General features: G+C 45.0%; 1 protein-coding gene across 1 annotated transcript in view; it reads left to right on the top strand.

The window, feature by feature from the left end:
* LOC121453038 (spermatogenesis- and oogenesis-specific basic helix-loop-helix-containing protein 2-like) overlaps positions 1 to 17667 on the top strand; it is a 50931-nt gene that overhangs the window by 19713 nt on the left and 13551 nt on the right. The window contains exons 6-7 of the mRNA XM_041659549.1: positions 15489 to 15514; positions 16774 to 16985. Of these exons, the coding sequence (XP_041515483.1) occupies positions 15489 to 15514; positions 16774 to 16985 (238 nt within the window). The remainder of the gene's footprint in view (positions 1 to 15488; positions 15515 to 16773; positions 16986 to 17667) is intronic.

Raw genomic sequence — 17667 nt, 5'->3', positions numbered from 1 at the left:
TTGGGTATCATTTTCTGCATATTATATCCATATAATTTTTATTGGGCTGGGCATTAGTAATTTCACATTGTGGATTATAATGTTCTTATGAACATTTAAGTTGTCTACAGTCCTGCTTAGTCTTTCGGACTTCTGTTGGAGTGAGTCAATTTCCCCATGAGCTAGGTTACTAAGACTAGCTAGTCTGAGGCCCTGGTAAAGATACCCTGGGTGACACACAGCGACATTTAACTATGCCTGGCCCCAGCTTGGATACCTCGAGGCTTGCAGACATTCTGCTTCACAGCTTTGCCCCTTGAACCTTGGTGTCCAGCAGGGGCTCATGGTCACCTGTGAAAACCTGGGCTTCTGTTTTTGTACAAGTCTTTGTGTTCTGCAACGTCAGCCTCTTTCTCCAGCTCCTGCCTCCTCAGCTGTGGGAAGTGGTCCTGTTAGCATGGTGGCCCCTTCCCTGAGGACTGTGCTGTGCTATGGGGAGAAACTGAGCAGGCTCAGGGCTTGCTGCATTGCTGCATTGCTCAAGGCTCATGTTTTCATGTTCTCATGTCTGCAAACAACCGTCTCGTCTATTTTCATCTATCCCTCTGCTCAGTCGCAGTGAATGGATAAATTTGGCTTCACCACTCCTTCAAGGGCAGAATTAAAGAGCTCATCCACTTGATACTAAACTTTTTTAAAGCAAAGAAAATGTATTAAAAATGCAACCTAAAAATAGGTTTTGGTTTGTCAGCCATTCTATTTCTTTGTGTTAGTGCCTGGATAAAACGGGGCACGTGGCTTTGTCTTGTCTTCCCTGCCACGGAAGTGAAGAAGAGGATAAGAGAATTTGGTGATCAAACTGCTGGACTGTAGCCCGGACTGCTTTATTCTCAACCAGCAGTTCCCTTTCTCCATGAAACACACGTGAAGATCATGATTCACAGGTGGGGAGCACTCTGTTTACCAGTGTGAAGTTCGTACATGCTGGGTTGTTGTATGTGTTAAAAACTTTTCAGGATCACACGGCTGTGCTTAGTGACAGGGGTAAAGAATTGTGAGTGACCCTATATCAAACAGATAAACCCATTGGTGTCTTCCTTCTGGTGGTCACTGTGGGTTTGTCTTAGTCTTTGTCTTTGAGGCACGGTCCTGTTATACATTTTACTGTAGTGGCTCACCTTGGTTATCTAGGAAGAGGGAGTCACAGTTGAACACTGTCCATCAGATCAGCCTGGGGGGAGGGTCTGCAGGGCATTTTCTGCCTAGCTAGTTCATGAAAGAAGGCCTAGTCCACCATGGGCATCACCACTCCTGGGTAGGTGGTCCTGGATTGTAAACAAGGAGCCAGGTACATTCTTCCATGGTCTCAGCTTTGAGCTTTTGCCTCAACTTCACTCAGAGATGGCCGTGGAAATAAATCAAATAACCCTTCCCTCTCCTAAGCTGCTTTTTCTAAATGTTACATCATAGCAACAGAGGACTAAGCTAGAACTCCTTGGCTGGCAACTGCCATCCTGCTGTCTCAGCTTACCACAGACATGTATCACCGTGCACAGTCGGAACAAAAATCTAAGCATAAAACACAACATTTCTAGGACTGTCCCACAAAAACATCCATGATCCTTCTTGGCTGTGCCTCCTCCCTGCCCTGGTTTTCTTTTATGCTCTCCGGATGTATTAGAAACACAGCCATGTTTTTTGTTTGTTTGTTTGGTTTGGTTTTTCAAGACAGGGTTTCTCTGTAGCTTTGGAGTCTGTCCTGGAACTAGCTCTTGTAGACCAGGCTGGCCTTGGTCTGCTTTCCTCTGCCTGCCGGGACTAAAGATGTGCATCACCACCGCCCAGCAACATAGCCATGGTTTTAATGGGCTTATTTTATATTTCATTTATCCAGTCTGTTTCATTGACTAATTTTTCTCCTGGTTTCTGAACTCATTTTCTGCCCATTATATAATTTTTATTGGGCTTTGCATTTGTGTAATTTTATACTGTTGTTGATCTTTTTTTTTTTTTTGAGCTCCATTCCTGTAAACATTTAAACTACATTTTTTTTTTGTTTTTTTTTTGTTTTTGTTTTTCGAGACAGGGTTTCTCTGTGGTTTTGGAGCCTGTCCTGGAACTCACTCTGTAGACCAGGCTGGCCTCGAACTCACAGAGATCCGCCTGACTCTGCCTCCCGAGTGCTGGGATTATAGGCGTGCGCCACCACCGCCCGGCTTAAACTACATTTTTTTAAAAAAAAAAATGTGAATGTTGCCAGGTAGTGGTGGTGCACGCCTTTAGTCCCAGCACTTGGGAAGCACAGGCAGGCAGATATCTGTGAGTTCAAGACCAGCCTGGTCCACAAGAACTAGTTCCAGGACAGGCACCAAAGCTACACAGAGAAACCCTGTCTCAAAAAAACAAATAAATAAGTAAATAAATAAATAAGCAAATAAATAATAAAGATAAAAGACAAACGGAATGTGACTGCAGGGGATCAGATCCGGGCCCTCAGTCAGGCAAGCACTTTACTGACTGAGCCAGCGCCTCAGTACCATGCTATTATATAGATGAAATTACATTATCCAAAAAAATAAGAAATAAATAAGTTACTACTATGTTATAGTACAGTGTTTTAAAAGGGCTCTAGAGGCGTCTCTGGACACCCATGTTCATTCAGAAAACGATCCCTAGAAGCTGCAGACAGCATCACCCTCAGCACCCACTTCAGAGGTAAGTTAGGAGGTCAGGAAAGAAGAAACAAATACAGCTTTCCCGCCCCTGTGTGGCTCTTGGTCTGTGTTATGTAACAGCAACAGAAAAGTGAACTAGAGTAACTAGGCTGGCCTTAAACTGGCCATCCTCCTGCTTCAGCTTCTGAATCGCTGGCAGTACACATCCCAAAGAAGCAAATCTCAAAGCCCAGATGTTCAGTAGCCCCACAATGTGGAAGACTCTTGAGTCCCTGAATTATCGAAGGTAGCAGGTTTGTTCCAAACTCACCATGCTAATCCTCATTTGGTGGTTGTATGAATAAAGTCGTCTGTTCTTGTATGTGTTCTGTGTTTGGCCACCAATATTTGGATTTTACTTCTTACTAAAGCAATTAACCTGTTCTCACTCATATTGCACCAAACAATATTTCTAATAGCCAAATTTTGAGTTCCAGGTCCAATGAGAGATCCCATATCAAAAAATATGTCGGAGGGTGAGGAAGGCAAACAACACCAACCTCTGGCCTCTACACATATATACAAGCCCATATATACACCACACCCACACCACATACAGTAAAGGAGGAGTGAATTCTATATATAATAGTCATAATTTCTAAGCATAATTTGTTTCTTTGGTCCATTCCTCTTTCTTCCTCTTGAGAGTCACCAAACAAGTATTTAAACTTATTTCCTCCTGGGAGTAAAGTTAACAGTCGTGGTTGAGCTCTGTCACGGCACGGGTCCTGGTGGCCTCTGCGGAGTTCTTCTCGGTTTCGTCTTTGCTGTGGGGACCCTAGAGGGACACTGTCACACTCTTCGCAGTTCTCAACTCCTAGGTTTTCCTTGAAAATGGGTTATTTGCATTCAAAGTCACTGGTTTTTTTTTTTTTTTTTTTTTTTTTTTTTGGCTTTTCAAGACATGGTTTCTCTGTGTAGCCTTGGCTGTCCTGGAACTCATGCTGTAGACCAGGCTGGCTGGCTGTACTTTTTAAAGACAACTAACTTAAAGACATACCTACTACTAATATTTTTCCCAACATCTTTTCTTGGGTCTAAACACCTGCTGAGTACTTAGTCCTCTGTGAATCACAGGAGTCTTCAGGCTTCTACACTCACCAGTGCCTGTCTGGTGTCCCCCACTCCCCACAAGCTGCTGAGTTAATGATGTCATTTGTTTCGGTGTTCTGTTGATGCAGCAACTACCCTTCAGGTGTCAGAAGCACCACACAAGGTTTCCTCTGTTATCCAATGACCCTGCCTGGCTTCATCAATAAAAGAAGTAAATATAAATAATAATAGAAAAATTATAACTGGGGAGCATGGTAGGAGACATCCAAGAGTTCAAATTGTTGGCAGTGTCAGAGTATGGCTTTGTACCCCTATCTTTATACTTTATATTACACACACACACACACTCTTAGGTATTATGAAAGCTTTATAATAAATATGAAAAACTAGCCCAGTAGGTTCTTCTCTCCTGTCACTATGTATTCAAGATGTCCGCTTTCTACTTTGTGTTATCCCCCAACATCCATCAACAAGAAATCTCTCCTCTTAAGATTGCCTGAATTTTTGGTGACAGAAATTCCTGACGGCTTAGGCCAGCTGTCACTGTGGCTAAAGCAGAACAAGCCCCTTTGAAACTGTCTTCCCAGGCTCTACAGCCACAGACGCTCTGAGGAATCTGCTGACTTTCATGGTTCAGCGGCATGGTTTTGCCCGGGAGTGGGGACCACTCTGGATCCTGTGTGACACTGCCTCAGCCATAGTTCTAATGTCACTTCCATTTAGTTCTGTACCCTGTACAAGGCTCTGAGGTTAGAAATGAGGTAGATTTTCTAGAACCAATTCCTGCTTTTGAAAGTTAGTATATTAGTTGATAGGAAAACTGTCAAGACCAATACAGTCTTCTGCTGGGCATAATCAGTTTCTATGTGATCTTTTTTTCCTGCCTAAGGGAAATGCTTCTTAACCTATGGGGTTGTGCGTATTTGTTATCAACTTACTAGTTACTGGGATATAAATTCTAGTAAAACGGTCTCTACCCTATGATGCTAAAATAGTTGTGCTTGTCAAGCAGAGGCATACGAGGATTCTTACTGAGTTGCTCTAACACAACGTCACAGATTGGCTTACACACAGTAGCATATATTCAAGAAAATATGAGTCCGTTCATGCTGTGGGAGAGATCCGAGCCGGAGCGCTTGTTGTTAAGTGTTGTGAACTTAAACCACACAGAACCACACTTCTGGGTTAAGAGAACTGAGCAGGAAGGAGACATGCAAGTAAGAGAGGGTCTGGCCTCTCAGATGCAGGGCAAGTTCCACAGAAAATTCAGGTTGAAATGAGGACGGTTGGGAATTGAGCGGTTTAGCTGGGGAGGCACAGAGGACAGGGCCAGTACTATTCCCAAGTCACTGAGCTGGCTAACAGAGCTTAGGGACTTCCCTGGGTTCATGCTTCATCCATAGCACCAAAGAAATTCCTCAGCCTGGTCATGGGGTTTCTGGGAAGAGAGACTGATTTGGGGAGAGAGACTGATTTGGCTGACTTGATTAAACGCTGGGTTTTGAAAGCCTGATGGGGGAACGAGAGTGTGGGCTCTACTGTCACACCGAGGAAAAGAGTTAAGTGCATAAACAGAAAGGCTCTCGCACAGTTTTAGGTTAGAAAACACAAGATTAAAACTGCCCTCTTCCTCCCTGGATGGCCCTAGCTGTGCGATGACAACACAGTCACTCAGATAACGAACTCATTTTGATCATGCAATTTCTTTCCAACAATTCCTGTCTTTTGTGTCTCACTGCACAATGGATGGCATTATGAGATAGAATAGATCATAGGCTCATGCTTTAAAGACATAAAGTCCGCTAGTGCCAATCAACTGCTGGAATACCCTTGATTTGCCCTTATCGTAAAATACATTTATATATATGTATGTGTGTGTGAGAAATGTGCCTGTCATTGTGTGAGCAATGTGTGTATGTGTGTGTGTGTGTGTGTGTGTGTGTGTGTGTGAGAGAGAGAGAGAGAGAGAGAGAGAGAGAGAGAGAGGTGTTGGTGGGTGTTGAAAGGGAGGGAGAGGGATGTGTGTGTGTTCATATGTTGGTGGGGGGAGAAAGGAAGGGAGAGGGGTGTGTGTATGTGGAGGGAGAGAAAGGGAAGGAGAGAGGATATATGTGTGTTCACAATGTGCACGTAGGAACCCTAAGAGGCCAGAAGAAAACATCTCTGGAACTGGAGTTGCTGATGGTCATGAGGGGCCATGTGGGCTCTGGGAATTAGCCATGAGTCCTCTGTAAGAACAGCCAGTGCTCTTAACTGCTAAGTCATCTTTCCAGCTCCTTAACTGGTTCTTCAATTCAAATATTTCAATGCCTGCTACGCGTCAGGCATTTTTCTAGGTCTTTATTCTAGAGATTGGGAGAAGACAAAATAATGTGTTATTTACACCAGGGTAAACCATGCAGTAAACAATAGTGTAAGGGGCTCCATTCTGATGGGAGTGCCCGGGAGGTGTCTCCACAACAGAGAACCACACAGTAGAAAGTCCAGAAAGAGAATGAGAGGAATGAAGGAACAGCAGGAAGACACCATGACCAGAGGCTGAGAGGTCAGGATGGCAGGAATCAGAGACCGAGAGGCGAGAGGACTTTGTTGGGCACGGGAGAGAAGCAGGTGTTTTCATAAGACCAGGCATTCATATTCTGGCTTCTGTCTTAAGCCTTGGTTCTGGCTATTGGTGAACTGCCAGAAAAGATGGGTGGAGGCAAAAGTGGAAGCAGAAGTTTGAACACTACAGAACAGAAATACTTGTGTTTATAATTCTACAACAGAACTTGACGATCAGTGGAATTCTGCTAGTCATGCATATTACAAAGGTGGTATAAGACTGTTCTTGTATTATTGTTTAATATATATATTAGTCATATGTATTATTTAATATATATGCATACACACACACACACTTTAGTGTCTTATATGGGAAAGGTTTTAAGTAAAATGCCTGAAATTGGTGAATTCTCTGACTTTTGGCTTTTGTGGTTATAGTCTCATGAAAACACTCTCTTCAGTCCCACTATCTTTGAAAAGAGACAGCTTTAGAAATTAGCCAGATCATCAATAACCTTAGGCATACAGTATGTGATAGTCGCTAGGATACACCAATGTAGATTTTCAAACGGTGAATGCTTTGTTTGTTTTGTTTTCTTAAACACAGGAGTTCATTTGAATAAATCTTTTATTCTCTATGCATATTATAAAAAATAAACAATTAGCTGGACCCGGTGGCACAGATCTGTAATAGTAGCAATGCAGCAGGAGGATCACAGGTTCTAGGCCAGCCTAGGCAACTTAGTAAGACCCCCCTCCCCCATCTCAAAATGAAGAGCAAATATGAGGGCCGAGGGAGGTCTCAGTAGTATAGTACTTTCTAGTGCACACAGAGCCCTGGGTTCAACCCCCAGAACCAAAAATGAAAGTAAAAATACAACAATAATTTAGTTAGGAGAGTCATGTAAAACTCATGTGCTTTGCCATCTTGTAGGTTAGAGTGAATGAGTAATTTTAGGTGCATTTTTCTAATTTATCAATGTAGAATTGGTGTTACAATATTTTATGTCGTGGTACTATATTCAGTATGCTGATGCTATAGGGACTGTAGGAAGTGTAACTTGCCCATTTGTCGCTAGTGACACAAGAACAGTTCAAACAGGTTAAAGGCGACACAGGAAATCCACGGCTTGTGTTCTTTTACAATGCACAGGTTGATGGCAGGTTTCGCTATCCAAGGCTAATACCTCAGTGGGGCAGGTACTTTTAAGGCTACCCTGAGCATTGCAGAATATTTAGCAGAATTATTCAACTCAGCCAGCTGGAAGCCAGTTCACCTCACTGTCCTTGGACGTTGCCAACTGTCAGGCAGGGGAGAGTCCAGCGAAATCCCCTTTGGGGAGATCTACTGTAAAACAGTAGGTAGCTGTCCGCTTGAAAATTAAGCTTTCTTTTGAGATGCTAAAAATATCTAGGTTGCTTCTTTTCAATTTTAGCCTTTCACATTCTAGATACAAAATAACAACAGCAACAACAACAAAAACTACCCTCCCCCATTAGGAATGACTTTCTCTCCTATTATCTTAAAGTCATTCTTTATTCAGCCTAAATATGTCTATATTTATAGCCCCACAGTTGCTATTCCTGACCCCTGGAACAAAGGAAAGTTAGTTATTGTTCAAGAGAAAAATGTTCCAAGTGGCTTCAGGTCACACCATATACCCCAGAGTCTGAGTCCGACTGCCCCCTTGTCCCATATCTTCTACTGATGAAGGAGACCATCCTCTCCACAGTCATCTACTTATTCTCAGTCCCCGATGAGGCTGAAGGCAGTAGAGAGGTAGGGTTTATTAAAATGCATACGTGTACAGATTTCACTCTGTAATCAGAGGATTGATTTCAGGCCCCCTGTAGATACTAAGATCTGCTAGTATTCAGATCCTTTATATAAAATGCTGTTGATTTTACGTATAAACAACATCTTGAAGTATCCTTTAAATCAGACTTTTGCAGGTGGAACATCGCTAATTTGAAAATCTAAACTTTTCTGAAACTCAGAACCCCTTTGCTGACATGATGTCACACGATCCTCCCTTTCCACTCCCAAATACACATGGGGATCTGTGCATGGTGGAAAACTACTTTTAAACCCTGCGTAACATCACCTTTGGGTCAGGAGTATAAGATGCTTATGAACATGATTGTACTTCATGTGTAAGGGCTGAGTCTCTGTCCTATTACCTGGTCTGAATCTCATGCTTAGATTCGGGTCTCATCTCCAAGATGTCTCACATGAAAAAAAAAATTCTAACCTTTGTTAAAGGTTTCAGGCCTGAAGGCTTTAGATAAGGGGTGATCACCCTGTAAAATCTAACACGATGCAGATAGTGGCTAATGTTCTATTGCTTAGGGAACGGAAAAGGAGGGGTCTGTACAAGTTTAGCAGTGATGCAGTTTTCTCTCTCCTCCTTTGTTTGTTTGTTGAGACAGGGTCTCTATGTAGTCCTGGCTGTCCAGGAATTCACTAGATAGACCAGGCTGGCCTCAAGAGATCCTTCCCCCTCTGCCTCCACAGTGCTGGATTAAAGGTGGGTGCCACCGCACCTGGCCAGTTTCTCTAATATTTTCAGCCCACAATATATAGAATCATGGATGAAGGAGGATCCCCCAAAAACGATTTATCTCACCTTTTTCCAACCAAATAGCAGAGAGGCACAGGACTATTTTTGTCTACTCTGATGACCTAAATCAGCCGCCGAGAGCAGAATGCAACAGTAGCGCCGGGCACCCTGAGGGTTTGCTGGGAGACAGACCACCTACCGTGGTGGGTCTCACAAACCTCTTCTGTGCTGTGTCCCCATGAGGTGTGGCACCACAAAACAGGTTCCTAAGCGTTAGAAAAACCTAGACACAATAACAAGAGAAGGATCTTATCTCAGTGCTGAGCCAGGGCTGAATGACGGGTTTGGTCAGCAGCCACCAGAAACTTCTTCACTGCTGAAGTTTCTCAGCTGAGGAAATGGGGCCAACGTGTTAAATTGCAGTATAAAACGGAGCAATTCCAAATTAAAGAATGAATTAATGAAACTGCCATACAAGCACTGTCCATATGCACGGGCATCAGGCAAATATATTTTATGGGACAAACTGACGCATCTGTAGGACCGCTAAGTGGCTGGCCCACCCCAGGCATCCATCACAGCAGAGGGTGCTCTGCCCATGCGTAGTGGAGCAAGCCAGCCTGCGGCGTGAGTGGCGGGCCTGGGGTGTCCACGTCACTCTGCCCAGCGCTCCCACAGCCCCCGGGCGGGCGCTCTCTGCGCCTCGCTCCGCCCCTCGCAGCGCGGGCCCGCCAAGAAGCTGCGGAGCCCTAGACGCCATGGCCGACCTGATCAGCAGTGGGGAGCTAGGCCGGAGGCCAGGGCAGGTAGGAGCTGTGGTGGAGGCAGCTGTGAACATCACCCCGTCCGGCCCTGGAGGCGCAGCCCTGCCAGGGTGCACCCAGGAGGCTCCATCAAGGGCCTGGAGCTGCGCTCCGGTGTAGGGCTGTTATTTGAGGCCAGAAAGCCACCAGGCCAGACTTTGAACCCCCCTGACCCTGGAGCCCGGAGCAGAACCTTGGGGCCATTCTGGGATTGGGAGACCCGGCTTGAGCTTTCCTACAGGGAAGATTTGGGCTATAGGAGCGTGCATTTCTCTGCATGTATTTCCGGAGTCCCTGACCTTGCACTGTTCGCCTTTCGCCTTTCGAAGATGGCGACCCAAGGTGGCCTTGCACAAACAAAGCCTGCTTGCCACTGTACTACTGTACATACCGGGTCCATCCGTACTCTGCAGAGAGAGGTCCCAGAAGCGCACTTTGATCAGACCCTTGGTGACCCACCCACAGGGTTACTATTCTAGATTTAAAAAAAAAAAAAAGGTAACGTGAAACCCGGCCTGGTGACTTAGCCCCCATGCAAGCTGAGGCGGGAGGATGCTGTGAATTCAAGGCCTGTTCTGGGTTACAGAGTGAAAACCTGTCTACAAGACAAAACAAAACAAAATAGCGGGGAAAGCCTGGCTAGGATGCCTAGAGGAGCATTACTCACCCCAGAAGGCGGAGCCAACACTATCTTTTCACAGATCTTTCTAGACAAATAGGAGGGGGGGGTCTCTTACACCTAGAGGAGTTTTGTTAAAACCTGTAATAAGCTTTGACTACTTAACCTTCTGAGCCTTTAGGAACAAGCTTCAGGAAACAAAATTATTTCTGTAGGTTGTTTAACGGGTTTTGGTAATTCCGGGGGCTGGGGGGGGGGAGGTTCGCGCTTGAAAGCAAAGGCGCTAAGGAAAAGGAGTCTGATGGCTCAGGATTAAGCAAAAAATGGAATTCTGAATAAAATGCCTGATTTTTTTTTTTTTTTTAGTGGATTCTGACCCAGGAGAGTCAGAGCCCCCTCTGAGTCTTGTGAGCCCAGCAGCTTGCTTAGTCTCCAGATAGAGCTAAATCCCTCCTTGGTCTCCAGGGAAACCGGAGGCTGGTGATTGCCCTCTGAGAGTTCAGGCCCAGGCAGCCGCTGCTGATTGTCGGCAGCGCTGCACCCCGTGATAAGACTGACATAAATAACAGCTCACTAAAATGGAGGGGTGATTTGCTCTAAGCACTTCAGCACCTGCTGTTACTAATTAAGGGTTTAGACTGCCACTGTTTGCAGATGGAGATCTGGGGCTGTAAAACTGTAGAGACTGCGGTTTCCTGAATGTGGCCAGAAATGAGTTGGGGTAGATAAGGACATGGGTGCCCGTGGGGTTATAAAGCTGCCCATCATTAAAGGACGTGGCAGGGTGTTAATAGGGCCCACCCCTAAGAAAGCATGGGGTTTCTTTTCCTCGTCATTTAAAAAAAATTCCAATGAATATGTATTGGTTAAAAAATGCACTAAGCAATTCATACAGAAAAAAAATGATATATAATGGAATCTAGCCAATTGTGTTCATAGGTGGAAATTATAGACATGTTCAAAGGCAATTTTGCAAAGGAGAATACGCTAGAACTTTCCATTCTTTTCCTCTCATCGTTGGGAGGCCTTCCTATTGCCTGTGTTCCGATGTCACACCATCAACAGCGTACTGAGTCAACACTCGGATTTACGCTGATTTTATTTGCTAAATTTACATTGCTGAGTAGTGGACTTGAGTGGTGCTCTCAGTGTTCTAATCTGTGTGACTGCTGACACCCTGAGTATGTTGTGGCTCTGGCTTTGTAGGTCAGGGAAAGAAGCCTTTGGCGAGAGGACCAGTCACATCTTTCTGGAACTGCTCTGTTTTGTACCAGGTGCCTCAGCACCCAGCAAACCTTAGGCTCCTGCACAGAGCATGGTTTCCTATTCTGCTACTTCCCACCCATCTTAGTTTCCTCCCTACCTCCTCAGGCTCCTCCCCATGTCTTTGTCCCTTAAAGCTCTTGACTTTTCTCCACAAGACTGATAGATTCTGGGAGGGGAACCTGGAAGGAGAATCATGCAGTTAGAACACCAGGTACCCCCCAGGACAAGGCTCAGAGAGGCAGCTGCTTTTGTTCTTTTAGCCTGTGACTCACGCAGTGGGGAGAACGGTTTCCACTGCCCAGTCTGAATGTACATCCCTGGAATTCTTTCCCATCCTCTCAGCTTGAAATAACAAGGTGTAGGTGTGTGTGTGTGTGTGTGTGTGTGTGTGTGTGTGGTGTTCAGGCTGGTATTTAAGAAAACATAGAGGTGTCTACCTTGCATGGGGCCCTTGCACTGTGAGCTTGCCTTGCAGATACAGGTTGTGTCTCTTAGAGCCAGTGGTGGTGCCTGGAACCAAGAGGCAGATACTGTTTCCTGCCCTGAAGCCTTTGGTCCCTTAGCCCCACACTGGATGATGGAAATGGGCTGGTAACCAAGGCTCCGTGCACTGTTCTGCATCCCAAGGATTGTGAGCCCTGCTGTCTATACCACAGAGAAGGCATGGACAGCCCTGTGTGCAGGGTGCTTGGCTGCCCCTTCACCTGTATTCTTAGCACTGCCTCTGCCCAGTACGAAGGCTCAATAAACACCTATGGGGACAGTGATTAAGGAGGAGCACAAAGCGGTAAGATGTTTGAGAAGACTAAGAGAACCAAACTTCCTAACAGAAAATTCTACAGTTATCCCCAGCCTATACCTATTTTATATTACCTATCCCCTGGCTTCTACCTGTTTTTAGTGTCATTGTTCATACCACCTTGTTTTGTTCTCAGATGGCTCAGTGAGAGAAAAATTGCTATATTAAGATAAAAGAAAAATCAGGGGACTGGAGAGGTAGGTGGCTTGGTTGGGGAAGTGCTTGCGGCTCAAGCATGAGAACCCGAGTTTGGCACCCAGTACCCAGATAAAGGCAGACATAGCCGCACATGCATCTGTAACCCCAGTGCTTGGTGAGAGGAGCCAGAATCGGGGTGACCCTGGAGCTCACTGGCCAGCCAATCTAGCCTAATGACTAGTTCAGTGAGAGATTTTGCCTCAAAACATAAGGTGGAGAGTGACTGAGGAAGACACTTGACCCCCACCCACCCGCCACATACACAGGTACATAACACACACATCAAACACACACACACACACACACACACACACATAGCACCACATACACACCACATAAGCACGAACCACATATATACATCACACACACACACTACAAACATACCACATACACACACCACATACATGCTACATCTCTGTCTTTCTCTCTTACACACACACATACACACACACACACACACACAGACACTCCACAGAAACATGTATATAATCATTTTATGAATGGCTGATAAATTATATTAGCTCATTGGCAGTTGCTTCAACTAAAACATTATTTGGAAAAAAGTCAACAGAACTATAACCTTCTTAGAGTCAGGCCCCACTCTAACTTACCAGTGTTACAGTGGCACTCATCTTTGGGGGAGGGGTCTCAGGAAGGTGCTGGGAGAGAATTAGCCATGCGATCCAGTAGAGTCGGACAACAAACACTAATGGGTTGCACCTGAAATACTACTGACCTATGATGTGGCTTTCAAATGACGTGAAACAGACCACAAGGGCCTCCAGATTCTCCCTGGGTCTCTGTAGTTTCTAAGTGCTGGGACAGGAGGATTGAGTGTTTGAAACCAGCCTAGGGATCATACCAAGGCTGTGTCTCAAATAGCGAAATAATTATTTTTGAAGGAAAAGGTCATGGTATGTTTTGAAAAGGTTAGGGCTCTCGAGGGAAACAGAGGTAAGTTTGGAGGCTGGTGTCAGGTCGCAGAAAACAAAACAAAACAAAAAAAACAAGAACACATTAATAAGTGGACCCTTTTGTCCTTTCTGCTGTTGGTGGGGCAGGTGAGTGAGACCGGCTCCTGCTGGTGGATTGAGCATAAATGTTTCCTCCACCTCCTCTGTTCTGAACGCCACAGCAGGAGACACTTAAAATAATTCAGCCTCCAACAAGTAAATATCACTGCAAAAGAAAGGGGCGGGACAACTCTACGTTAAAACCTAAGGAGACACAGCCACCCGATGTTCTAGATGGAATCTTGGTTCCAACACAGCCATTTCTCTCAGAACCTAAAACCCACAGACTTGAAATCTAGAAAGCGACAGTCTCAAATGTGTGTGACGGAGAAAAGGTACAGCTTTGTAGACGGCAGAGGAGAGATGCTGAGGTGGGACCTATTAGTGGTGGGCAGAAGCAAAGGGTTGCACGTGTGCAGAGGGCGATCACCTGGTGTGGAAGCAGCTACATACAGAACACCTGTGCTTAGCTTGTTCCTCTGACCAGAGCTGAGATGCGGTTACCTCTGGGACAGGCCTGTGAACTGATGTTCGGAAAGGGAGCTGCGTGTGGGAAGGAGGCTCCCAGTCCTCTGTGTGACCAGGAACCGGCACAGACTCAGTCTCTGCTGTCCAATCCGTTTCCCAGTTCCCTGCTCCCTAACACTGGACCCAAATCAGTTTCCATTTAAAGGACGCTGGGGACATTTACAGCTACATAGCCTTTGATTCGAAAGTTTCTCTAAGATTCCCTGATGTAGGTAGGTGCAGCCGCCCAAGTGTGCAGCTCTACTGGGCATACATTGTGAGCCTGCTTTATTAGGAGTGTTGGTGTCCTCTCCAAATATACATCCCGATGCCCTCACTACAAGGTGTTGACATTAGGAGGTGGGGCTGTTCCGAGGTGATTAGGTCACTAGGGCCTGTCTGTCATCAAGAATAAGTGTTCCCGTAAAAGAGGCCCAAGGAAGACCCATCAGCCTTTGACCACATGGAGGCACACAGAGAGGCTGCCTTCCCTGAACCAGAAATCATGCCTTCACTTGATGCTGGGCCTGCCAACACCTTCATCTTGGACTTAATCCTATCTCCAATATGACAAGAAAGAGATGTGTTTTGTTCATAATCTACCTTGTTTTAGTACTTGTGAGAGAGCAAGCTGAAGGGGCTAGGACAAAAGAGAATAGAAACAAATGCCTGGATTCCAATTTGCGAGGCTGAGGAGATAGCATGGTTGGAAAAGTAATTACGTGAAAACATTAGGACCTAAGCATCTGTGTAAAGACTGGGCACAGTGACTCACGCCTGAGCTCCCCCCCCCCCCCCACTCTCCTACATTGGGAAGAGACAGGGAGCCCCTGGAACTCACTGTTCAGCCAGTGTAGGCAAATCTTTGAGTTCCAGGGTCAGTGAGAGACTCCGCCTCAAAAAATGAGATGGGGAGACACAGAAGAAGAAATCCCATGTGGTTTTCTTCTGACCACCTGCAGGCATACACATGCACAATCACACATGAACACACAGCAGGCGTGACTGCATGTTCCTGTAATTCTAACTCTGGGGAAGTAGAGATACGGGGATTCCTGGCCAGACAGCCTGTCACAGTTAGAAAACTCCAAGCCCAGCATGAGACCCTGTCCTGACGAACAAGGTAGACGCTGCTGGAAAAATGACACTCAAAGTTGTTCTGTGACCTCCTCACACAGATACACACATATGACTTAATGCATACATGTAGACACAAGTAAAATTTTAATTTGTTTCTACAGAGACGTTATCACATCCCAAAAATAACAGGTGATGAAAACACCAAAAAATATAAAACCTTAAAAAAATCACAAGTCATATTAAATTGTAGGCCAAGAATTCAATCTAATCTATCACAGAGAAATAGAAAAAAGAATCTTCCTGGGTTTCTAACATTTCAGAGAAGATTCCCAAGGAGAGAAAGACAACAGAGAGGAAAAAGTGACCCCTGTTGAAGAAGTACCATCAGTTTCCAGAGCCAATAACAAGTCTTGTTCTCAGATACTATCAGAACACAGGAGATAAAGAGCATCAAATCACCCACAGAGAGCAAAGTCACTTGGTATTTTCTATAGCCACTCTGAATATCACAAGGTGATGCATCATCATCTTCAAAATTCAGAGACCTAGACCAGCTAACTCCCTGTGAGCGCAGTGACAGCCTTGTCAGGCTGGAAGACTCTCCTGAGCCCGCACTGAAATTCAATAAAGTGAATCCCAGAGAGAAGCAAGCAGGAACTACAAGGAATAGTACAGACCAAAGAGATGACAACAGAAATCATTACGTGTAAATATTAATTGTAAATACAAAAGATAATATCTTAAATTCCAGGCATTCCCAACAGAAGTGCGTGGGGGATGGAGGAGAGGGAGATAGTCATAGGAGGGATGCTGCCTTGTGTGGAGGGAGGCAATCGTCCACCTGTCAACCCATGTTTTCATGTGGCCAAGGATTGCTAGGAATGAGGCCCAACACACAATTATAAACTCACTTAAAACATAATGAGATGTTTTTGTCTAAATGTTTCGTCTGCATGTATGTATGTGCATCATGTGTGTGCCTGGTACCTACGGTGGCCAGAAGAGGACCAGATCCCTTGGAACTGTCATTAGCAGCAGCTGAAAGTCACCTCTGGGTGCCGGGAATGAATCTGGGTCCTCGGCAAGAGTAGCCAGGGTTCTTAAAACCACTGAGCCATTTCTCTAGCACCAAATTTAGCTTTTTTTATTTGTTCTCCAGAATGTGTTTTTAGCAAGATAAATAGTATGGGACTTGCTCATTTGACTTTCTCACAAAATACATTTTCCAGTAGAAACGTCCAACTAGGAAACATGGTGGTGATCCCAGCACTCGGGAGGCAGAGGCAGGTGGACCTCTGTGAGTTCGGGGACAGCCTGGTCTACAAGAGCTTGTTCTAGGAGAGGCACCAAAGCTATAGAGAAACCCTGTCTCGAAAAACACAAAACAAACAAACAAAAAAGAAACTGAATCATAGCCTTACCTGTTAATGGAGCAAGAGAGGTTTACAGGGAAAGCATATTCAAATCTTCATGAAGCAGCAAGATGCTCAGACCCAAGCATAGCCCTGGACATGGAGGCAGAGCAGGGCTTCCTGGCCTTGAGTGCTGCGGGTCGGCCGCCATTGCTTTATTTCTCCCTAGTGTTTGTTTGGTAGTAATCACATACAGCTTCTGCTGCTTCCCTTCTCTTTCAGGAGCGACTGGACATTTTGCTGGTTGCAGATGCCACAAGGTACTTCCTAACTGGCTCTGTCCAGAAGTACTTTTCCGCCACAGCACAGATCACCCTGACGGTTATCGATGTAAAGAAGGTGGCTGGGCTTTTGGCTGCAAACTCTTTTGACATCGTTTTCTTGAAGGTGACTTCCACCTTAACTGTGGAGGAACTGGAGGCTGTCAAGTTAATCAGGTAAAATGTTTCGAATCTTGACTCTTGTGTCTTTAAAATCACCTTTGAGACCTATCTCTTGCATCTGTAAGATACAGTTTGCTGATATACTTGACATAAAATCTGACCACTTTGCACTTGAAAAGGAAGCGTGTCTTCATGGATAGAAGCTTCACAGTGTGGGTATATGGCCAGTTTGGCATGCTGTTGTAAGAACTAACGGTTTAACTTGAGAAGGAGTAGGTATGGGTGACAACAGAGGGCTTAATTTATTTTAATAAATTAATTTTATAATTAATAATTTAATTTTAAATTAATAATAATTTAAATTTATTTGATATACAATGCTGATATTGGTCCCATAGGAATGCTTTTTTAAAATAACTGTCATTAAAATGACACATCGTTTTAGAGTTTATTAAGATTTATGGGGGATATTGAAGCAAGAACCCTGAGCTCTGTGTGGAGATGGCAGTGGCCTGAATCTATTTCTGGGTGTGAAGAGGTTCTTGGGATCTGAGTGAGTCAGGACCCTACCATCTCAGACACCCCCATTTCACCTTAGATCTCTGCAAAAGCCCAGCTTCTTCATGCCCAAGCTACTTTCAGAGAGCTGGAGTCCTATGGAGGGGGAGTTACTTTCTCCTAGTGGGATCCCAGGGCATCTTGAACCAATCAGGATGTGTGTAAAGAGGATTAGGTC

The sequence above is a fragment of the Microtus oregoni genome, unplaced genomic scaffold, assembly GCF_018167655.1.
Source record: "Microtus oregoni isolate MIOR12 unplaced genomic scaffold, Mior012 000010F_ref0000083, whole genome shotgun sequence".
In the NCBI taxonomy this organism is placed as follows: domain Eukaryota; kingdom Metazoa; phylum Chordata; class Mammalia; order Rodentia; family Cricetidae; genus Microtus; species Microtus oregoni.
This window is presented reverse-complemented; position numbering and strand designations above follow the sequence as displayed.